The 25,512-nt window shown below is 38.6% G+C and overlaps 1 protein-coding gene across 2 annotated transcripts in view; it reads right to left on the bottom strand.

Moving 5' to 3' along the window:
* anos1a (anosmin 1a) overlaps positions 1 to 23,968 on the bottom strand; it is a 40,135-nt gene extending 16,167 nt beyond the window's left edge. For both annotated transcript variants that reach the window (XM_067583339.1, XM_067583340.1), the window contains exons 1-5: positions 23,637 to 23,968; positions 17,516 to 17,563; positions 4,503 to 4,568; positions 4,077 to 4,299; positions 619 to 803 (exon numbers count right to left, since the gene is read on the bottom strand). In XM_067583339.1, coding sequence (XP_067439440.1) covers positions 619 to 803; positions 4,077 to 4,299; positions 4,503 to 4,568; positions 17,516 to 17,563; positions 23,637 to 23,879 — 765 coding nt within the window. In that variant the 5' untranslated portion in view covers positions 23,880 to 23,968. The remainder of the gene's footprint in view (positions 1 to 618; positions 804 to 4,076; positions 4,300 to 4,502; positions 4,569 to 17,515; positions 17,564 to 23,636) is intronic.
* Positions 23,969 to 25,512: the final 1,544 nt, after the last annotated feature.

Genomic DNA, 25,512 nt, shown 5'->3' with positions numbered 1-25,512 from the left:
ATATTTTATGTCTATTACTGAGGTCGTAGTTGTTGGTGGTGGTGGTGGTGTACTGGAGTGCATTATATTGAAAAGTGTACCTAATATGTTGTCCACTCCATGAGTTTAGCAACTTTTCAATGTCAGCAAAAACAGAAAATGTATTAGCTTCGTAAAAGCATTTAAAAGTCCTTGCTGTGTGTAGTCACATTGGACAACAATGTGATTAGTAACATCTGCTTTCCTACTATGACAAGTTGAAATGTCTGCTGCCAAAAATGCCGATTATCAATCAAAATGTTCATTTTAAGCACTTGTTTTATAAACTCCATGATATTAAATCTTCTAATAGCAAGCTGTCGACTGTTTTTAAGTCTTTTAAACTATACATTCTCATATATTCAGGAACTGTTTTAGTGCTAAAAATCTCACAGACCAAAGACCTACAGTAATAAATCTGGACTGACACGGTCATTACTTTTAGTTTGGTTAGAATTAGAGACTATAGGTTAAGTTAGTAACAACAGCGCACTGAGAATTGTTTCATAAATACATCCCCTGATCTTTTCATACTTTTCCTGACAAAACAACATACACCCATTGTGCCCACAGCAGTAATATTCAGTGCATTAAACTAACCTGTGCAGCCACCTGCCAGGAGGTGGCGGTGTCCTCGCTGGGCTGGATGCCAAAGTTCCACCTCCTCTGCAGGATGTAGACCACAGGCTCGGCTGAGATGTTGAAGCGGGAGGACCAGCGCACCTCCAGCTGACCAGAGGAGAGTTCTTCAAAGCCTAACTCCTTCCTTGGCTTCAGAGGAGCACCTGGGAGAGAAACATTATCCTGTAATATATATGTGTGTGTATATGTGTCCACCAGCTGCAGCAGCCAATAAAAGTGCAATTAAAACTGAGCTGAAAGGATGATTTGTGAGCCTTTATACATTTTTTAATCTGTATATACTATAAATAGAACTCTTGTGATTAGAATCATAGTGTTTTCTCTTACCCCCTAGCTACCATTATACTATAATTCTCAACACATATTGAGGACAGCCAGCACTTGGTCAGCTCAGTCAGTGTCCCCTCAGGCTGCCAGGATTTACAGCTTTACTCAGTGACACGGTGTGAAAGGCAAAATGAGTTTTCCCATATCATTCCTCTCTCATCGTGTGTGTGTAACCACCAGTGAGGCCTGAACCTGCTGCTGCAGGTTTACAGGATGTGTTTTTCCTCAGCCCTACTTTGATCCCTCCTCTGACAATGGAGGCCTAAGTAGGGCAAACTCCACCTCACTCAGACTCACAGCAGCACAGCCACACTGTTAGCAAGAGATGTTCTACCTGGAATTACTTCATTTATCTAAGGTACGGCGCAGGGGAGGCTGGGATGACATGTTTTTTTTAGGTTGACAGGAAGTTTATGACAGTTTAAAGTCATGTCACAGCATATAATACTTAATAATGACGATGATGATTTTAATAACACAGCACATTTATATTAATATATGTACTTCAGAGTTTATAAAGACATTGCAGGGGGAATATTAAATTTACATAATAATAATAACAATAATAATAATACATTTGTAGCACATTCAGTTCATTGCATAGTTCATCAGTCTAAAGATTCTTTTACATATATATATGATCATTATTATTTTTCAGTGTTCATAATACAAGGTGTCAGTGCACAAACTGCATGTAAAGTAATAACAGTTGCAGTTTAGACGTGCAGATGTGCGCTATCTTCGGGCGAAGAGAGTAATAGGTGTTGAAAGTGTAATAACTGCACCATCTCTATGCAGTGAGTGTTACTGCTGCAGTTATATAACAGTTGTTGCCTGGAGGCGGCACAAGTGCTAAAACTGCTGCAGCTCTTGCTGTTTTTGCCTGTAAGTGACACTGATATGTCTTCATCTGCAGATCTAAAATGCTGCCACAGGTGGTGCATGTGTAGCAACCGGCTCCTCCAGCGGACATTCTGCAAACTAGTGAAATGAGTTTTAAATGATATAGCTGGCAATTTTCTCTATTTTTCATGATATATTTTTCTCATGTGCAGAGCCAAACCAACAGTGAACTGATCTACTAACAAGTATTGTGTGTATCCAAAGTGTGACTCATGAATGATTTTTTAATAGTTTTTGGACAAGAGCAGAGGTCTACAGCACAGAGGAATACAATTATATATTTTGTTCAAATGTCTAAAATTAACCTGAGAAGGACCTCGTATGATCATGTGAAGTATGACTCTTGTCTGCCAAGAACAAAGACAGAAGTGGTTCTGGCACCACTAAATCACAGAGGACGTAGGGATGGATGGTTGGCTCAACAGAGTGTGGCACTTTAACGGATGAGACTGTTGTTTGCATCCTGTTTCCTACCAAAAGACAACATTTGTTTTTAAATCCTGATTTAAAGCTGGAATGTGGGACTTTTGTCTCCCCCTTGTCACCCCTTTCAGTGACAGTAATTACAGAAACACTGTTGATGTGCTTACGTCATAGGCTCCACCATAACCTACTCTGTTGCTACTGTTGCAACTGTAAAATGGTTGACAAACTGTTTTGAGCATCACACAACCCCCACAAAATGAACATTTGGAAAGTCTAGAAGAGACAAAATTATTTTATCCCCCTTCGAGTTAGCAGAGAGCTAAATGGAAGTTAGCCGGCTCGGCTAGCAGAAGTCTCTAGTGCATATGCTCTGTCCATAGAGTATGCACAGTAACATTCATCCAGCCAGTGCAGGAATGTCAAACCCAACACCAGATTTAAAACTCTGAGTACTGTGAAATACAGAGAGATTTATCTGGAGGTGATAGGCTTAATCAGTATTGTGTGAACTCCTTTGGCAATTTATTTGTAAAAGTTCTGCGCTGCAGGTTTAACCACAGAGGTTTGACTTCCTTTAGGTTTAGCAACTTGGTAACAATCTATGTGAGGATACCATTATTTCTCTATGGAAAGGCTCATTTTATGTGCTGTTGTTAACAGTGAACAAGGTCCTCTTTTAGTGATAGAGACTTAAACAAAAATTGAGGAAACAATGCAATTGTGCTTCTTTTATATGTGCAAAGCAGAAAACACACCATTTTGCAGCATTGCTGGAAATGTTATTTTCATAATCATTATCACACCTGAGCTACAGCGCTACAGCCAGAGAACTCACAGATCAAGTCACATTACTCCTGATAGAATAAAATAACTAGAATAGAATTTTAAATGAGCTCTTTCCCAGTTATGGAAATACTCAGATCCTTTACCTCAGTAAAAGCACCAATACAGCAAAGTAAAAATACTTCATTACAAGTAAAACTTACCTACTTAAATAAAAGTAAGTAAGTATTATGAGCTTGATGTAGTTAAAGTATTGCAGTAAAAGTACATAAGTATTATGAGCTTGATGTAGTTAAAGTATTGCAGTAAAAGTAGTGGTTTGGTCCCTCTGACTGATATATTATTATATATGACATCATTAGATTATTAATAGTGAAGCATCAGTGTTAGAGCAGCATGTTACTGTTGTAGCTGCTGGAGGTGGAGCTAGTTTACACTACTTTATATACAGTTAGCTAGTTTAGTCCAGTGGTTCCCAACCTAGGAGTCTTTGATTTTTGCTGAAATATTGAATGATGTGAACATTTATTGAAATGAAAGCATGTGAGAAGTTTAGAGGGAAAAATCACTACTTGGTGGAGCTGTTAACAACTCATAGACATGTGAAATGTGACCCCGACTACACACTGCTTTTTGTAAGACGTCAAAAGCCAAAAAAGTTGGAAACCACTGGTTTCATCTTTAACAATGTGTTGTATTTTAAAAGCTTGTTATATTATCCATTGTGTCAAATCTTCATCTGAAAAATAACTAAAGTTGTCCATTAAATGTAGTGGAGTAGAAAGTACAATATTTCCCTCTGAAATGTGGTGGAGTGGAAGTATAAAGTAGCATCAAATGGAAATACTCAAAATTATACTTAAGTACAGTACTTGAGTAAATGTACTTAGTTATTTTCCACCACTGTTCTCTCCTGACTGGGTAACATGCTGGATAAATATGTTTCTGTTGGGCTTCTTCTTCATAGCTCTATTTACCCTTGTAGAGGTCTTTAGGAGACTGGCAGGTGTGGCCGCAGCCGTTGGAGCAGCATTTCTTCTGAGCGGAGCATTCTCGGTCATGATCACAGCTCTCCACGCAGGCGGCTGCAAAGCCGCTGGCTCTCTCTGGAGGTGGACAGCTGCCCTGCTTCACCGCCAACACTGACTGAAGGAACTCACAGCTGGTCACACACTCCCAGTGCTTCTTGGGAAACACCCGCTGGATAGGTCAGGGGGAGACTGGTTAGCGTGACTGACAGAGTAACCCTTGAAAATAAACAGTGGCTCAAGGACCTTTCATTGTTTCTAATGTTAATATTGACTGTCATGGGTTCCAAGATTACGTATTCATTTATTTTAATGGGAAGGGTTCTACAAAAGGCTCTGATCACATATGCAATGTGACTGTGTGTCGCAGTGTACCTCACACAGCTCTCTGCAATTACTTTTCCTCTTCATCACCCAGGAATCTTTGCAGGGCTCCAGGCACTGTGGAAGTAAAAGAAACAAGTGTGAGATTTTGAGGTGCATATCACTGTGGATTGATTAGGAGTAAAAGGTTTCATTTAGTAAGTGTTGGATAATCCTATCCAGTGAAACAGCCCCATTTCATGCTAATATGATTATTCAGACTGTGAGGTTTATCATTAAAGCTTGAAGCACTGACCAAAAACATTGCCAGTAAATATTATCCAATTAGTCAGTTTGTTTCCGCCAAAATACATTTTCAAAGCAAATTAGATATTTTGAAGATAAGGTTGGATGAAGTAATTAAACATCTGACATTTAGGGAAAATTTGCCATTTTTGATCTATTATTTGATCAAAAAGTGATGAGACAAAGGCAAAGTATCCAGAGTCCATAAGAGAGTGTAAATGTAGATACATGTAAGCACATGCTTTATTTTCCTCACAGTTGTATTACCATTAGAGTGAATATGACATGAACTGCTCCATTTACATTGCAGCGGAGATATAAAATGAGAGGAAAGCTAATGAATGTTGTCCTGCGTTCTCAGGCTGCTTCTGGAGCATGTCACTAATTAACTGCATCGCCCTCTATACCATGAAGCAGAATCCTGCACCAGTAAGCAGAGGGGGCCCAGGGGAGTGAGGGTACACTGATTGTAATTTCATGCCGTAGTGAGAAAACAGTGGGGAAGAGAGCGATATACAGCAACATCACAAGGACAAGAAAAGTTGTCTGAAAGTTAGAGAAGCACTATGAGCTGTTTGCTGAGATCTACAGAGAATATGACATATTCATGGTCTCATAGAGCTCGGCAACTGTTGTCATGATATCTTCTTAGGGGATGAATCAGTTTCTCAGCAGGAGTCAGTTATGGTCACTGCTAATGTACCCTCAGAGTGTGCATACCGTGGTAAACTTATTTCCTTTAATGCATTGCAGCTAGGGCCTCTCACAAGTTCTATTAATCTCTGATTTAACTACAGATTGCTGAGTGCATCTGTGATAAAATATATTCTGAACACAAGATTCGCTTACTGAGCTTTTCCCTAAGCTGACTGCCTTCCTCAGCAATCATTTTCACAAATATCAATGTGGAGAAAAGTTTCTTTTGACAGGGTACTCTGAACCTATGAATTCAGAATCACTTTCTCTTTACATCTTTCATAATAAAATGTTGTAGCTGCTTTTCTACAAATGGTTTTTTTAGCGGCTTTTCATGTTAAGGACATTTCAGGGGTGAAGACTCCCTGTGCAGTCATGTCCAAAGCTGGTCTAATTAGGTCTCAGTGCAGTGTCTGATTTGTGAAACACTCGTGACCTCACATCACAACAAAGACAACTACAACAAAGTCAATGTTTGACTGGAAGAAATTGAGATAGAACACACAGCCAAACAATACGCTTTGAAGATTTTTTGGATTTTGGCCCCCACATTGAAAGCACATTTGAGGGGGATCTTTTAAGAGCCAGTATGAAGAAGAGGAATGATTACAGCCAATAAAACCTCTTTCACTGTTCATATGGACACCTGACTGCTGTTTTAAGACAAACTGTGAACTTTTAAGTCCCAGCAGTGGAAAAGGAACTTTAGAGCCATTTAGGACAGGATGTTACTCATGTCGAGATTAATATGCTTTAATTTTTGAGACTTTAAAGGATACAGAGTAAAAATAACTTGTTTTGTCCAGAGCTAAGGGAGTGTCTGCTTTATAAAAGATCTGGCAAGGACGGTGATTTCTCATCTTCCCTGGGCATGTTGTCTCCTAGTGAATGAGGTGAACAGGCTTATTTTTAACAGCTGTTAAAGATTTTGAAGGGATGTGTGTGTGTATGTTGTGTGTGAGGGGGTCGTAATAGTTGTAGGAAACTATGAATAAATCGGTGGGGAAAGAGGCCCACCTTTAAATACAGCTGATGTTGCTCAGTTTACACACAAACTGCGGGAGATCTAACTGAGTTTGCCTAAGGCTGTTCATTTCTGCAACCCTGCAAGTATAAAAGTTCTGCTCCATATTCCTCAAGTACCCCTCATTCGCCCAACCACAACCCTGACATGTGCACATTCAACTCAGTCTAACATTACAATATTCATATGGTGAATCCCACATTTATGTTAAATAGCCATAAAAATATATGACACGGCTCCATTAACTCTGTAAGCCTGCACCATTACTCAACAGCCATGATACAATAAAAATTATTGTTTATAGAACGCTATATTTTCTTTAACCGCACACTGATATTATCTTTTAATTACTCTAATCTGACACTGATATGATGGATACAACCCAAAGCAAATTTCCCAAAGCATAACTAGTGTGTTTTTTTTTCTTCTGACCCTCCTGACAGCTGTTGTTTTGAATTCATTTCACGACAGCATGAAAAGACTTTGAACTTGTATGACTTACGTCATAATGTGTGTCACTCAACAGCAATAATGAAAGTTGACCTGACAACAATAAAAGCAGATGTGTTCACTGTGAGTCTGAAAGTTATATTGAAAATAAAGAAAATGGAAACCAATGGGGGGATGAGGCTTCATCAGTCTGAGTTAGTCATATCAAGTGGATATCTGACACATTTACAGTCTTTTTAGCATTAAATTCCCTCTTTGTGTTTCCTCAGACAGTGTTTCCCTGTTGAGCTGCGGTGGAAGTATAGTAACAAAAAGACTAAAAGATATCTACTTGATTTGATCTTGATCTACTTGAAGCTTCATATTAGCTTCAAATAAACTTTTAAATACATCTTTGTACAGAAGGAGGACTGTGGATTTTGTCCTCCATCACATACACTGTAAGTGCATTATGAAGGGATCTTCTAATGGTCAGTATGAACAGGAGGAATGATTACAGCAAGAAAAACATGTTTCAATATTAATTTGGGCTCCTGATTCCTTTAAGCAAAACTTCTGCTAAACAACTGTCACTGTAGCCAAAATGTATAATTATAGGATCATGGTAGAAGTCAAACCATAATGTAGCTCAAGAAAAGAAGAGTTAGCAAGCCAGTGACTTGACAAAGTAATGTGACTTACATGACAATCTCTATATAAACTTCGCTAAGATTAGCCACCATAAGCTACTGGTACTGAGTTTATTGAATTGAGCGAGTGCATGTTTTATTGCTTATGTATTCAGCTTGTTTGCAAGAGTGAGAAAATTTTACTATTATTATTACTTTCAAAAGCCTTCCTTAAACTTGAATTTACTGTGATGACACATTTTGATGAAATGGTGCGTGGTTATGTTCTGCTATTATCCTCATCCTGTGATGTTAGCAGATCTTTTTCTATGTCGCCTGAGAACCAGTAATGTGCACCACTACGGGGTGTGAGTGAAGAGGGGAGAAAAAGTGGTCTACACTGTACACGTGGCGTACAGCTCTCTCTTCCTCTGCGATGAAGACTCCTCGAAGCATGTCTGATAGCCCTGTGCCAGCCCTGCCATCTCCCATCTCTCCTCCTCGGTCTCCACGGGAAGACTCGTCCACTAATCTAGACTGACGTTCCCACTCTCGTGCCATTCCCATTGTACCTCAGTGTCAGTTAGTTTTCCGCCCCATTTCAAGCTTAAACCAAGCATTCCAACCCACTATACCGCAAATAAAGCTGACTGGGGGGAACTTTGTGATGCGGTTGAGAGAGATTTGAGAAAGCACCTAAGTCCCCACTGGTAGTGAAGACAACAGAGATATTTTTGTCTCTACTGCAGAATTCAGCACCAAATTGGAATTAGTTTGGGATTCAATCCGTTCTTCTGGGTCACAGAACTTGACTTGTGTTTATTTGACTGTGTGTGTGTGTGTGTGTGTGTGTGTTTTGGCGGGGAGTGGTGCGCTCCTCCATGACCAACCAGAGATAATGGGGCGAACAACTTCTCTGCTGACCGTGCAAAATGCTGTTCTTTTGGTGCTCCACGCTGTTTGATTCGCTGCCCAGACGAACCCCTCAGAGGGGAAATAGGCCCTGTGTTTGTCTCTGGCTTCCTGTTTCAACAACTTGCATTGTCTTTGAAAGTGTTCCAGACCTTTAAACATCCACAGACAAGACCTCAGCCTTTTCCGAGGAACAGACTGCAAGCAAATTATTTCACAAGTACTTTTATACATTTGAAAATGTGAGTTTGAGGCGAGGACGACTGAGAGAAAAGGATGTCTGGCTCTCAGTCAAACATCACAACAAGGCTGTAGGGAATATTAAAGTCCACTAATGACTGCCAAGCGCTACTGAAAGAAGGTTGTTACACCATGCTCAATGCCAATTGTCTAGGTTGTGAGCTAAGACACCAGTGTCAGTGCATGATGTCCCTCCATTGCTCCAATGCTACAGTAGTGCAATCTTAAGCTCTTTTAAAAGGCTGAATTGAACTGGACTGTGTGGGAGTGTGTTGCTAATCAACTCTGGCACTTGCAAATGGCTGTCTGCCTGGAGGAGATAGTGACAGAAGGATTAACAAGCACTCATTACCACCGGGGCCCGTGAGGACGACAGGGGGCCAAATGATCACGAGCCAAAGTGATGGGCTGTCTCACAGCAACAAGCTTCAACAAGCTTCTCATCAGGCCTCTCTGAGCTGAAGAGCTGGACGGGGATGTATCGATACAGGGATTGATACAGTAGCAGCCTAAAATAAGACATCAGGAATATTTCCAAAACTAAACCCTGATTTTAACAACAAAGTAACCCAAATTAAAACTTTGAGTTTTGCTTCCTTTTTACCACCTGGAAGATGTTTCACCTGGTTTTATCTCTACAGAAGTCTTATCTCTTGTCTTAATCTGATTTATTACCTAATCTGATTGCAAAATAAATAAATACATGCTGCAATTTTTTCTTTCACAAGGTCCAAGTTCCAGTGTGAACTGCAAATCAGTCTTACCCATGTGACACTTATCATGCTATTTATAATATGTTCTTGTGTTTGAGCATTGACTACATGATTGAACATGCCAACCTACTTATTAGTCTGGAATTATGGTACTAAAAAGGTACACATGCAGAGAAAGGTGTTGTGGGTAAGCGTAGGCTCACAGAGGACACCAGTTGTCACCATCATTTTTAATCAGTGCCTTTGTCTAGTATTCACACCTTTTGTGCCCATGTCACAGATAAACTGTGCTTCACAAAGCCACCATGCTGTCCTGATGAATATGTGAGTTTTAGGTCAATTAAATCAAGGGCTTTTGAATGTATTCAGTTTTTGTTACCTTAGGGACAACTTCATGACTTTCCAACTCACATGGAGCAGATTATTATGCAAATGTAGAATATGTACAGCATTAATGTTTGCATCTAAGCTTTGACCTCTTCACTCCCCACAAGGAAACACAAACACTGAGCTTTGCATAGCAGGTGAGTGGGGAGTGATGATACTAACTTTTCCCCTAGGAGAGGGTAGACTCAGAGCCGATGGATGCCGGGGTGGAGGTGGGGCTTTTGAAACGCTGTGTGTCAGAGTATTTTGTTGACACTGATATAAGTGCTTGCTCAAGGGGGAATTGTTGGGTCTCTGTAAATTAAAGAGTACAGTCTAGACCTGCTCTATGTGAAAAGTGCCCTGAGGTGACTTTTGTTGTGATTTGGCGCTATATAAATAAAATTGAATTGAATTGAATTGAAATATAATAATGTATATAATGTTTGATCTTATGTAAAATTAAGTGATTCTGCTTCTGTATTTAACCAAAAAACATGTACACTTAACAGTTTTTTTGCATCTTACCACTGGGGGGAGCAAAACTTAGAAATGATCAAATCCTATAGCTGGTCTTCACATGCAGATATTTGATATTGACCGTATGTGTTTCAACAACAAGGAAGTGCTCTCATTCATTAAGTCATTCTCACTTTTAACTTCCTGTCTATACCTGAAGTGGGGATGTATGATGTGTACACTGACATCTGCTGCTTGTGAATATCTTGCGCCTACATTTTAGCAAATATCTGAATAGTTTTATTAGAATTGACAGAGCTGAAGGAACAAGAGAGACTTTCTTCTATGGCAAACATCTAGCGGTACTTACACAGTAGCACAAATTAGATCATTTCTTCCACACAGCACCAGCTGCTCATGTTACTGTTAATCATGTGACTTGTCAAAATGTGTTTGTGTTTTATTATGTGTCAATAAAATATTATATCTGAACAGAAGTTGCCTGAGTATGGCTGTTCAAAACGTGCTTATACAATATTTCTTCATCCTAAACACAGGGTCACAAAGTGGAGACTCATTAGGTTAGATACACTATTACATACAGCCCAGGTTCCCATGGCATATGCTTATTATTGTGTAACAAGCACATGATGCCAAATTATATTATCCATAAAATATGTTACATGAAATGTATTACATGGGTGAAAAGATGTGTTTTAATTATGTTGATAAATCAGATTCCAGACCAACAAAGTCAAAACCATCTGGTTTAGTGATCATTTATGAAGAATGTGACTTTAATAACCTGTATGATCGTACAGATAAGTTCACATAAACATCAGTGCTTTTGAATATCTTCACCATAGAAACAACGACACCAACACAAAGTAAGCTAGTTGAGCTTTTTAATCAGATATCTGTGGATGCTGTGGTTTCAGGTCACATGACCTCCTCAAATATGTGAACATATGTAATATAGCAGTAGCAAAGACAAATTAAAGGGGATATATCATGCCTTTCCAAACCAGAAATGATCAGCTATAATGTCATCTAATGAACCCAAAACACAAAACAATGTGTCTGAACAAAGCCAACCACAGCCCTGACATAGCTGAGCTGCAGCTTCCGTAAATGAAAAGTGGCCTTTGATCAAGATGCTGCAGACAAGATGAAAAAGCTGCAAGTTCCGTGGCAATACTTCAGAGAGCACCTGTCATCACAGAGCAACTCTGACAGTTTTTACCGCGTCTACATTTAAAGCTCTGCTGCTGTACGTTGATGAAAACTTAAGTGTACAGAGGATGAGGCTGCTCTGGAGTAAATTGTTCTCGGTGATGAATCCTTTAGAGGAAAGCATCGATTTCTCATCACGCTGTAAGAGCCTCTCATTTCATAATTAACCACCATTAAACACAAGTGTCATTTGAAGGGCTCTCTAAACTAAAAGTCACTAAAGGGTAACACTGCTCTATACACACAAAATGAGTGGAGATAAAAATCAAAATGTCATTCTGAGCATGCTGGACTACTTCTCACATTGGTGTTTTCATTTCAGAAAGTTAGCAGTGGAATCAGAGATAAGGGCCCAGTGATAAGGCTAGGGGGAACTGACTATTTTCATGTTATTAGTGAACAGGCTTCTTAAAGTCTACCTGTACACGAGAGTAGGGGTAACCTTAGGCACAATATAAAAATTTTTTAAACAAATTATAGTCATTATTTAGCGAGCTGAACTCAGCAGTATGGTAGTAATAGTTCCTGGTTTGGGATTACAGATATAGTAGTATGTCTCATAGTTTTTGGCATATTATATTGTTGTAAAGCACAACAATGAAAGAAGAAATCATCCATAACTGACAGTTAGATTGCCAGGCTAATGCAATGCATTGGTTACACTCTGTCTCTTGTGCATTGTGTATCTATTTGGAACAAATGATGGATGTAGATATTACGACAGTCAGAGAGAGAAAGAAAGACATTCATTTATAAATTGTATTTGAAAACTACTAATTATAACAAAATACTTTGCCAAATCCATCAGGTATGTGTCAAGTAGCAGAACACAACGCCAAGTGGAAAGAGTGAAAGAGAGAGTGTAGACAATATTTGCATTGGCCTAGCGAACTGACTGTCAGTGATTGATGAAATAAAGCAAACATATAGCTTCAGGGTGGGTTTAGAGTAAAGTTGGGGGGCACCAGTTCAGCCACTTTAGGTCTTAAAGACGCAGGCACAGGCCAGATTTGGGTCTCAACTTTAGGCCCTTGCAGAACTCAGATCTACACAAATAATGTTGCCAGATAGGATGGACAAAAAATAGCTCAATCAAAGCCAAGAATCCACCAAATTGTTGATTTTAGATAATGTTACATTCAAGGATAAGGCTGGCAATTTTCTATATTTTTCTTATTGTCAACAAATCTCATGTGCAGAGCCAAACCAAGAATGAACTCATCCTACTAACAAGTATTGTGTGTGTATCCAAAGCCTGACATATGTTATTTCTCTGTGCCATAGAGCTCTGTTGTCCAGAAACTATTAAAAACACATCAGTGAGCTGCATCGCTACACTGGGTGACATGTTCCTCTCATATAGTTTGTTAAAGGGTACCTATCATGCTCATTTCCAGCTCTGTATTTTCATTTTTGGCCTCCACTACAGTAGCTTTGCATGATTTACCATTCAAAAAACTCCATATTTATCTTATACTGGCCCTTTTATTGTGAAGAATTTACAGGAAATTAAACGTGTGCCTTCTAAATTAGCAGAGCTTCTTTAGTGGCACTTGAAACCTGACAACACAATAACATATGGAGAGCTGTTTGTTGAGCGCATCAGTTAGAAATAATGCAGGGAAGAACAGTACAAGCAGAAACAGCCACAGTGATGATGATGTTTGATGAAGAGCTGCAGACAACCAGCACACCTCCAACTTATTTTACTTTGCCCTGCTGTGTAATAGAGTCATGGTTGATGTGACTAGCGCCAAAACAATGGAAAAAAGCCATAATGTTAGCAGAGCAGAGCAGTGAACTGGCATGATGTGGGCGGAGCAGATGACCATATAAAGAAATCCATCACAAGCTGACGTCGGCTAGAGTTGAAAGTAGAAAAAAACGTTGGAAACCGAGCATTCAGAGCAGTCTGAAGCCTGCTTTTAACTTTAACATATCTTTACCTCATTATTTGACACTTGAGCCATGTTTAATATGCACATAAGCACAATAGGTCACCTTTAAAGTCTGTACAAGGGATGAAACTGAAAATACTGTCACTATCATCAAAATGATAAAATGCTTGCCTTTGTCTTTGTCTTCATTATCTGCTGCATAATTGCATATGTATATATGCATGTTTGCTAGTGTGAGAAGCTTTTTAAATTTCAAATATGAGTGTGCATTGAGTTAATTGGTGGCTGTTATTTAGTCCATTGAAGCAAGTTTCTGCAGTGATTGCTCCTTCATCTGCCTCAGTGCATGAGTTATATAATAAATATATGCACAAAAAACAACATACAGACAGGAGCTGCACTAAATGAAAAAAACACTTTGATTTCATGAAGAGAAACAGATACGGTAAATCCAGGTAAAAGCCTTGATTTCATATGAAGTTTTATTACATCTGTACTGTAGATGGTAGAATATCAGAAGACGCTTCAGAGAAGAATTCAGGCTGCATCACCATATCATAAAGATATTACTATTATTCTATATATTCACTGTGCGGAATGCACAGATCAACAGAACATTACTGTACTGATAAAACACCACACACTATAGGATGAAGCAGCTCTCGTGAACTAATTCATACCGACATGAAAACATTTCCTCCCTGTGATCATTCATTAAACGGCCTGGATATCTCACTTTAGAAGCTCTTAATAATGCAGCTGGGGAGACGTCTAATGCGCTAACATGTCATCACAATTACCCATCACTAGGATCGCATGGTAACCAAAGTGAGAGGCTGCTAAGGCGTGTTAATATCTCTATTGCTCAACACGAAGACGATATTCCTAGTGGGGGGTCTTAAATATCTAAACACACCGAGGCTAAGTAGTCGCACACTAAAACTAAAATTAAAAATCACATGAGCATAATATCATGAAAGTTAGCAGGCGGAGTTTTATGATATGAATAACATATCATGGAGGGAGCTTTCCAAGTGTGTATTCCATCCATTACTGTCTGCCTCTTTCATGAGCATTGATATATTATTGGGAAACTGCTGTGATGTATAGGATGTCAGAGAATAAAGCGCAAGTTTGATGATGAATGGTGCAGCTCAGAAATGGGTAATAACCACTACAGTACACCAGCATCCATCAATACATACAGGCTTACACATGCACACACATACAGTGCACATACTGGTTTGCATGTGGGATGATTTATTGCAGCAGAAGGCACAAACAACATATAAAGATGCTCATGTGCCTGCGAACATATCAAGCAGCCGGGCGCGCACACACACACACACACACACACACACACACTGTTCACACACTTGGAGGTAGAGTGATTTATTATACCAGCAGTCCCATATGACTTCCTATCTTTAGACAGATCAGCTAAATGGATGCTTTAATGCAGATCATTACATGATATCAACATAAAAACTGTGCTGCAGGCATGTGAATGTGTATATAAAGTGCAGTGTTGAGTATGTCAGTGGTTTCCTAATTGGATGCTGCAGCAAAGAAGGACGAAAGGTGAAGCAAGATTTCTTTGTATTTTTACTGTACATTTTTAATAGAAACAAAATTTAAAAATCATGCGCAATTAAATTTACGATTTTTTTTTCAAAACAATAAAAATGGAAGAAATATGCCATAAAAATAAAAGGCACCATATTAAAAACTCTGTTAAATATGCAATTATGTTGCAGCCAAGACTGATGATGACAGCAAATGGTTGCTAGTTGTCATGGTAACACTAAATTCTTTCTGGCTCTTGAGTTTTCCTGGTTCACAGTGATGCCACAACCCTATCAAGGAAAGTTAGCAAGTTAAAAAAAATGGAATGTCTGTGATGGGACACAAACTTCATGCTCCACTGCTTATCCACCCACCACCCGCATCCTAACTTTCTCCCCACCTCTCTACACACTACCTCCTGCACCAGCACTAAATGCTGACAGTGGATGGAAATCGTGAGCTGCAGAATAGACTTTTTTCCACAGCACACATTTGGACTTGTTATAGCAGGAAAAGCACAGGTGGAACTGATAACATTAACAATGGCTCAGGTTCATTCAAGTGTCCAAAGAAGCCATAATGAAATTAATGAGATTATGAGATTCAGACATCATTACTGATATTAATTGCACCTGTGCTTTTCCTGCTTTGACACGTCAAAATGTCTGCTGTGAAAAAGGACTATCATCCAATATGAACAGAATCCCCGGGCTAACTGCCAAGTAAGATCAAGAGAGAGATATCATGAGATAAAACAGCTCCCTTAGGAGCAAGGATATATCTTGAGAACAGTAGTTACATTGTACAGTATCATAGTGGTCAGTCATCAATCACTAGCTGTGTTTCCATCAGCATATTTTATTAGCATTTTGAAGTATCGCATTAGAAAAGGTTGATGGAAAAAAAAAACTTAATTTTGCAAGTTTTTGCACTCACTTGAGGTGGTTGTTGCCCTTTTTTAAAGAGAGTTAAAGCACTAAATGGGAGGTGGAAACACTATTGCAAATAAGTTCCCACATAGCAAATATTTTACATGCAGTTTCCGTTGTTTTCCTCTCCGGATAGCATGAAATATGGCCAATACTAGCTGATATGAAACAATTACCACTTGCCCAATTGAAACAAATTCCTGAAGACCTTTCCATTTTTCTCTTATAGATGGCAAAGGCGACTGGTTTTGTTTCCAGTTCACAACCTCTACTTCTTCTACTGTGTTTATTACAGCAATGCGTAACGTAGCCAAATCCTGACAAAACTACACTTTGTGTAGCCTAGTTTATTTGCTGTGTATTAACCCAAACTATGATCTTTCTCTAACCCTAAATGAGTGTTTTTTGTGCCTAAACCAAACCAGACCTTAACCACAGCGTTGTCACATCATAAAACATTATTTTTTAATGTGTAAAGGTTTTGGAAAGCACAGACAAATGATGTTGTCCTGCCAGTTACTGCTGACAGGTGCACCAGAACAGAAAACACTTCACCTGGAGTGCATGGACCATCGACTTATTTTGTGATTTAATTTGGAGGACTTATTGCAATCATATCGTCAGCAGGTAGTGAAATTTAACCACTCCTGGTAGCGAGACCTGAACGAAGTCGTGGATGTCATTACAATAGTAAACCACTAGAAATAATCATTACCGTTAGCCAGCAAAGTACTTCAAGTGACTAAGAAAGGTTAGTAAAAGAAATATCTGTGTTTATCCTCAGAAACCTCTAATGTAAACTAACTTGAGCAGAATGAAAGAAAAATAACCATTTAGCTTCATAACTTTTATTTGTTGTTTAGTTTAAGGCGAGCCAATGTAACTCTTGCTGAACAGCGGCCTCTGTGGCCAGTAGTTACAATTACAGGATAATGTTAAATGTTGTAAATGTAAAACATAGTCACTCAGTAATAATTACATAGCAATATCCATTTAACATTTGCACACATTACCTACCATAAGATGCTGGTCATACTAAGACTATAGCAGCAAAAACCCTGGTGAATTGAACTAAGCAAGTTGTTTATTTCTTATAAATTCAACTTTTCAATTGAGGAATGGCTCCTACTCACCCACACAGACATTTTCACTTATTCTGGCTGATTACACCTCTGCTCAGGTTAAAACTGGGTGGAGCTATGCTGGTAATTACATGATGTCACCATTGTCACATGTACTAACAAGAATGTTAAAGGTGTAATTTGTTTCACCTGAACAGTTGTATCAAATCTAACAGGACAATAAAGGAGATGTCAGCCTGTACAAACCCACAGAGTCCTGAGATCAGCCAAAATGATTCAAATCATCTGTGTGGGTGTGCAGGGCCTTAAAGTTAAACATTTATTTGAAAATCTGCACCACAACAGTCTTATTGTCTGAGTGATTTTATTTAGGATTTCATATCATTAATACATTATTTCATATCTGTCATATATTTTGCATAAATCACTATTGTCTGTTTTGTTCATTTGCTAAATTCTTATAAGTATCGATGGTGTCATTTTTTTATGTAAAAGGGTCACATGTAAGTCTATGTATGTATGTGTATGTATGTGTGTGTGTGTGTGTGTGTGTGTATGGGGAGTTGCCATGTTTTGGGAACCACTGGTGTATGTGTTACATACCTTTGCGCACTGTTTATGATTATGACACCAGCCCAAGGATCCATTATTCTGAAGAGGAGAATAAAAAAGAGGGAGACAAAGAGAGAAGCACAAATGAATAAGCTGATCTAATTGAATTAAGTGCAGAGGAATACATTTTAATGCCCTAATTATAGGTTACAGTGCTGCCACAGCTCAGAGGCAGGCAACATAATTACAGTTTGTCAAGAGAGCATAACAGAGCTTCAGAGTTCACACTTTGCGCAGCGCAACTGTTATTTTTCAGTATAAAGACAAATGACTGTTTTTCTTCTCCGGTTTGTGGGACTTCACGTCCTTCATGGCTCCCCACTGTGAGCCTCAGGCCACATGCTGAAAAATAATGAGTGCAGATCCAGGATCACTAGTCAAGTCACATGAGATGGTAATACAGTAGATTTATTTTTCCAGTGTGACTTCAGAGGCAAACTGGTGTCTGATCAGTATTCCTCTTATAGCTTAGATTTGTTAAAGGTGCCACACTCCACAATGGATTCTTCCCTGTGTATTCAGTTCATGGATTTATACTGAACAAAATAAATCCATAAATTATATTATGTATTTCAAACACCGCCATACATCTCCTCTATCCACTTTAAATAACTCAATTTATGCACAAGTTTTAATGTGGGGCAGGATTTTCTTTCTTCACCCACATTCCTCTGTTTGCCCAAGTTAAAGGATCAGGCTGGCTTCATTCTATATTCTTCTTATTCTGTCTCTCAATATTTTCTGACTCCTCTACACTGTCTGTGGCACACAGCCTCAAGTCTGTTTGTTCCTACTGAAGATATAAATCTTTAAAAACGCTCACAAATATAAAGTTTCATAAAGTCTCAGTTATTTCCTACAGCAGCTGGTCACTGTTTTAACAAACATTTCTCAAACAGGAGGAAATATTGTATTCGTTGAGGACTATTTTCAGTGGCGGATTAATCCACATTTGATGCTCTAGTGAGTATTTGTGGCAGCAGGACGGTATGTGTGGGATTGAAAAATAAACTACAGTGTGTGTGTGTTCATGGTTATGAAGGAGCATGTCACCCAGTGCAACAGTGTGACTCACTGACATGTTTTTAATTGTTTTTGGACAACAATGGAGCTCAACGACACGGAGGAATAAGCCTAAACTGCAAAACCCCAAATTACATTTAGTGAGTTTTTTTTAACAGTTTTTTCTTTCCACAATATCTGAACATAGAAAGGTAGAAAGGCAGGTCTGGTCCTCCTTCACCAAAGTCGGGTGCACTACACACCCATCCACCATTGTGCTACAGATGAATCCAATATGAATGTGATTCCTATCATACTGAGCTGAATAAACTACATACGTATATCAATTAATTGTTGGTTTTGGCCTAAATTGGAATTGTCAACTATTAGAAAAATATATGATATCCTCAGCCTTATCCTCCAAGTAAAAATAGATGAGTTTATATAGTCCTTAAACAGAGAGTCATTACACCAATTAAAGGTGCAATGAATTAATGTTTTAAAGTTTGTTAATTGTATGTAATATTGAATATAGGACATAACGTCTTCCTCCATTATGTGGTGTTAATTATCATTATGCCCTATCAATGATATGATGTAAATTATCAAATTATCATCATATCATTCTGTTTGTGTGCATTGCATGTCAGTCTTCAAAGTGTGTTGCATTACATTTGCATTTAAAAACCAATGAAAACCTTGGACAGACCATAATAATAACATTAATTATCAAGGTTGAATGAGTTGTGGGATTGCACACAGTTGTGAGTGTTGCTGTTACATGTGGCCTTTCAAACACTGACATTTGTTCTATCGATAAATAAATAGAGCGTGATTGATGGCAAGCTGAGTGAAACTGTCTCCTCTGGGGATGAGGATTAGTGAAGTGAAGGTTGTGCTTCTTCTTTTTAAACTTCCTCAAGACTAACTGAGCTCCACTTCAGCGGATCATTACACTTTGCTTCAGTGGAGCTGCTCAGACAATGTAGTGGTTGAACAAGCAGCAGCTCCCAGCAGGAATAATAACATGTAGGGACGGTCCGATTGACTCATCGCCATGGGCCAATATAAATGACTTGATTGGGGGTTGTAAATATCACCAAACATATCAAATGAACCTAAATAAGGATGAGGTAAACAAGTAAATATCACACAGTCACTGCCCAATCCATCATGGCAAACCCCCTCCACCCCCCCACCCCCCCCACACACACACAAATGCCTTAGGCAAGGCTGTATTACCAGCAAGGCCTTCAATTCTCCCACTGCACTGTGCACCAATTAGTTTGTGGTAATGTGATTCATTCATGTTTGTTAATGGTTTGCGTGGAACAGTAATACACTGAAACTCAGTATAACATAGGAGAGGAAATGAGTCAAACATTTTGTATTAATACCTTATTAGTATATTTCACGTAAATCCATGTATTTTGAAGCAAAACACACAAACACACCACAAACCAGGAGCAGGTAGTTTTCCAGCTGAATCATTGGATACTTAAACCCAACAGAGTGAAGCACAGTACATTTCTGTCCCAGGACTCCTTTTTGTTCCTGTCTCGTCCCACAGACTGCAGATGGTGCTGCTGACTAGGGTGGAGCCATGGGGACTTACAGTTATAACAATGGCAGTTAACTGATAGGCAGTGTGGCACCAACAGTCAGGTGCCACACTGCCTTTCTTTTTAGTGCCAAAGTCCCTCTTTTTGTCACTATACTTCCACCACAGATCAACAGGGAAACACTGTCCGAGGAAACACAAAGAGGGAATTTGATGCTAAAAATGTAGCAGATATCCACTTGATATGACTGCTGAAGCTTCAGATCAACTTTTAAATGCATCTTTGAATGAAGGACGACTATGGATTTGTCCCTTATCACTTACATTGTAAGTACTTTATGAAGGGATCCTCTAATGGTCAGTATGAACAAGTGTTCATTTGGGCACCTGACTATTTTTTAAGACTGATTCAAAGACAAGTATTCTAAAAAATAAGGCTAACTTACTATTTTTTTCTGAGCTTTCAACCATATCCCACAAGCTTCTTAAGCAAAGAGAACTTGCTCAGGTGTCATCATGTGACTTATATACAGAAGTTGAGTCATGTGGTAACAGGTGGCTCTTTATGATGTTCTTACGCCTTGACCACTACGCAACCAAACTCATGTACTTCGGTCACATTATGATGTCCAAGTAAGTTCCATGCTCTAATATATTCAAAAGTTCCAGGAAAAGCTAATAAATGAACCTTGAGTTTGGAATATTTTATCAAAAGTATTATTATTAATGTAGCAATTGTTGATTTTTTGTAATATACTGTTGTAAGGTCAGATGGATTGGTGGTGTCTGTGTCAGCCTCAAGTTTGTCACCTGAAGTTTTACCAGGTGCATGAAGGAAAATTTTAAAATATCCGTTTCATCAACTGATATCTCTATTAAGTTGCTTTGTGATAATTCAGAGAAGCTGCAGGTGAAGGAGATCTGACCGACAGCTGCTGCCTACAACAGAATTATATTGTTATTAATGTGGTTTCTGCATATAACTGAATATTGCAAGTCTGCTATGTTGTTATGAGTAACGTTTGAATTGAATGAGTCTCATATCAGTCAATCCAATTCACTGATATAATTCATATTATTGATTAATCTAACAATTATTTGGCGTCTTCAGAAGATATTCAGTTCACTCGTTTAATCATATATTAAAAAAAAGCTTCAAATCATCACGTGAGAAGCTTCAACCTGCAAATGTTTGACATTTTTCCTTAACAAAGGCAAAGACTAAAATGATTATTTGTTTATCAAAATAGTTGCCTACTCATTTTCTGTCAATCGATTAATCAGTGCAGCTCTACCTTAAAAACATTAAATACAGCAAACTGTTAAAATAAATTTAAAAAAGCAACAAACACTTTATTTAAAAAAACTTGTTCATATAATTTCTGATTTCTGTTTTTTGGGAGTTTTTTACCTTTCTGTTCAGCAAAGTTCCACTGAAAGACAGTCTCGCTTTTGCAGGAAAGCCCTGACCACCAATTTGGAGTTTCTTGACATAATTCAACAACGATGACACTATACAATAAATATCTAAAGTCCTTGTCATGTTCATGGGGCCCTGGCCAGCTCTAGGCCCCCAGAACCCAGCTCCCCTCCAGTGGGGCCTCTGTCTATACAATTACTGATCTGCACTGAAATAGTCCCAGTTTTTTTTCTAAAGGGACTAAAGCAATAAAATATAGCAGTAACAGAAGCATATTGTTCCTGTGGACAGATGATCTATGACAGGAGAGAGAGGGGGGAGGACTGACCGGACATCTACTCTGACCCTGTCCCATCATTCATGATCTCAGTCCTGCCCTGTTCCTCTACCCCACCCCAAGTGGTCAATGAGAGTGTTCCTCACACTTCAGCAGCCGATGATTTGATATCAGTGCTGCACAAAACTATCACTGACTCACATCTGCTGAATGCTGTGCACTGTTAAACCAAGAATGATGCATCAACTGGTGTATGTCTGAGGTGTAGTTTTGAGGATTTGGAGCTAAGATACTTTCAAAAGATCAACTTCTACGTCTATGTCTACTTCTTGGTTTAGTGGTGATAAAACCAAGCAATTGCAATGCAAAAGAATACCAAAGCAGCACCGCAGAGGCATTCACGATTTACTCTGATTTCTCATTTGTGATTTCTTATTTTTTGTGGACTGGAACATCATTCTGTGCAGTTATCATTGCTCTAAGTGGGTCGACATCATTCTGGAGCCTGCAGCAGACTTGCTGCATTAACTCTGTGTGTGTGTGTGTGTGTGTGTGTGTGTGTGTGTGTGTGTGTGTGTGTGTGTGTGTGTGTGTGTGTGTGTGTGCACGTGTCTGTGTGTGGGGGGAGATACTTACTGACAGAGGATAGATCTATTTGAATAATATAATCAGGATAACAAGCCTTATGGTCTGGCTCCTGTCACTCAGTACAGACTCAAACAGAAGTCTCCCACAGACTTTTAGTAAGGTAGTAAGAGTTATCTACTCTATATGAAGTATGTGTGTGTCTTATATTATCGATGAACTATATCATCGATGAGTTAGTCAGTGAGTGACACTGGGCAGATTTGAATAAAAATGGAATGTAATGTTTAAAAAATAGATGAATTATCATCATGTGTGGAGCTGTAGCATCCCATCTGTTTTAATATACATAAAAATACTCTGTTTTTAATATTTATTTGTGTCTGATATGTTTTTTTTTTTTTACAAAAAACGTCAAATTCTCGATGACATCTGCTCTTTTAGCCTCAATGTAAAATCCAGAATCTATAAGTATGCAAATATTTCAAAAGTTGAACTGCTGGACATAAGATGTCTCCTACTTTCCTGAAAAGCCTATTCTCAGTGTTTGTGCAGTACATCAACTTCAGTTCTACTCAGTTCATTTTAATGACCACATAGCTATGAACATTTTTTTTTATCAGTGCAGTCGCATGGTTCCATCATCAGTGCATGCACACAGTTCAAACACTGATCACAAATACACACAGCAGAACAGTTCCTCAGTGCAATTAACTCAGGAGCAAAACATGACTGAGGTGGTGAAGAGTTCACACACCTGAAATTTGCAGAAGTTTTGTGACGTGACCATCATGTTTGCTTCTATTGTTATGCATATTGCTTTCTAAATATACATTATAGTTGCCTGATAATGCAGTGAATTATGTATTTTACACAACATGTTGTTCATTGTGATACTTTTCAAAAGTTTATTTTCATACTTTTCATTAAAGAGTTGGCTATAGACAAACTGCAATGAGTTCAATAAATAAACACTGTTAAGGATTTATCAGCACTGATATATGTATGATATTGGTCTAAATAAACTTTGTAAATTGTAGTCAGACACTTATAATATGGCCTAAAATAAACTTATTAATTTGGTCCTTCAATGTGCGCCACCAGTAGGCTACATCACATCAGAGGAAATTTTGATGAAAGCTCTGATTATGTGATTTTTATGGCTTTGAGATAAGTTCAAAGTAGCCTGCACATATGTAATGTAAAACACTAAATCACTATGACTGACCAACTTGATCGCTGAGTTACTTTATGAACTGTGCTTTACCTGCAGTGATGTGGAGAGCGCAGCTACGCTGTGCAGACTGAGGCACCGAGACGCGCACCTCGCCCTGGAAACACTCTCCGACCAGGACTCATCATCATCACTATCATCGCGCTGCTTCCTGGCGTTAACACCGGAGCTTAAGAGGAAAATAATCCACAGAGACAAGCTCTTCATAACACCGCTGCTTGTGGTCAGCATCTTCCGCCCTTTCTGTCCAGGAGTGGGGCTGTGGAACAAGGGCATGCAGTGGGGAGTAATCTGATGGAAGTCCAGCTGAGTCTACAATTATATAGCCAAGGGAGGAGCTATAAGATCTAGGCGTACACAGTTTAAATCAGGATGCTGAGAGGCTTCAGCTTTAATCCCAGTTGGCGGAGCTGTCAGTTCACTTCAACCACAGACTGTGTCAGAGCACCTGATGCCATTTATTGCCAAAACTTCCCCATGTATTGTGCAGAAAAGTCAGATAGAGAGTCAGACATATGACTTTCTGGGGATAAACGTGTGTTAAAGCTGTTTTTTCTATTTACTTTTTTAAATTAGACTATATCTGTTATTCTTTTCTATTTCTTCTATGTTATTCTCATTTTTTATTTCATTTGCTGTATCATGGATGAGTAAATCAAATGTGTGTTACACCACCAAAGACATGACATACTTAATTACATGACTGGCCTTATTCCTTGATGTTATTTGTCCCTAATAGCTCATTTATGAACCAAACATTTCAAGATTTGTTCTGTTTCTTCTGTCCTCTTTTCTGTGACTGCACATCGAAGAATCAGAATCCCGCCAGTATGTTTATGCATACAAGGAATTTGACTCGTTTTGACGGTAAGATAAGTCATTTTCAGTCTGTCCCTCTTATAGATGGAACCGTTAAATTCATTATGAGACATTCAGAGACAGCGTTCCATCCGGAGTCACCACAGTCCTGTAAAGTGCAGCAGGTGAACATGTAGCGTAACTGTTCACTGCACAGTTTATGGGACTGTTGTGACTCATGGTAGCTAATGTAGCAGCTACCATCTATGTTACTTTTCGACTAAAATATTTGTTTCTGACACAGAAACAAGAATTGTTATCTGTTTTGGATACAAGCAGAGATCCTAATATGTTGAATGGTTTGTGGTGAGTATGACTCTGGCTGGATGCTCTGACAGTTCAGCCACATAAGAGACCAGTAGGAAGCTTCTGGTGCTCCCTGTTGTTCTATCAGTATGTTGTATGTTCTGCTCTTAAGTGGAGATGGGATTCTCATCATCAATATACCTGTTGACCTGAAACTATCCTCCACTTCACTTACAAGATGTTCTGCTTTGTGCAGGAGCGTCCTCACCACCACTAAAGACCATTCTTAACCCAAGACAGGACTTCCAATACCCCCCTCATATATCACCACCTGTTATTACATGACACTAGAGCTGATTGAGCTATTTTGATTATTGATTAATTGTTTTGAGTAATTTTTTAAGAAAAAAAAAAAGTTCTGATTCAAGCTTCTCAAGTGTGAAAATTTTTGGTTTCTTTAGTCCTCTATGACAGTAAACTGAATATCTTTTGGTTGTGGACAAAACAAGACATTTGAGGACGTCAAACACTGATCGACATGTTTCACCATTTTCTGACATTTTATGGACCAAACAACTAATCAATTAATTGAGAAAAAATAATCAACAGATCAATCAATAATGAAAATAATGGTTAGTTACTGCTCTACATAACACATAACATTTAATTGCTCTAAAATTGATATGATGATAGGTTTTTGTTGTGTAATGTAATGTGTAAATATCATGAGCATTTCCAACACCTAGTAGAAAAAAATAAATTGTGAGCATCATATAAATGTGTCATAATCATCACTGCCACAAAA

Source organism: Thunnus thynnus, chromosome 24 (genome assembly GCF_963924715.1).
Source record: "Thunnus thynnus chromosome 24, fThuThy2.1, whole genome shotgun sequence".
Lineage (NCBI taxonomy): Eukaryota > Metazoa > Chordata > Actinopteri > Scombriformes > Scombridae > Thunnus > Thunnus thynnus.
Note: the sequence above shows the minus strand (reverse complement) of the source record. Positions and strands in the feature narration are given on the sequence as shown.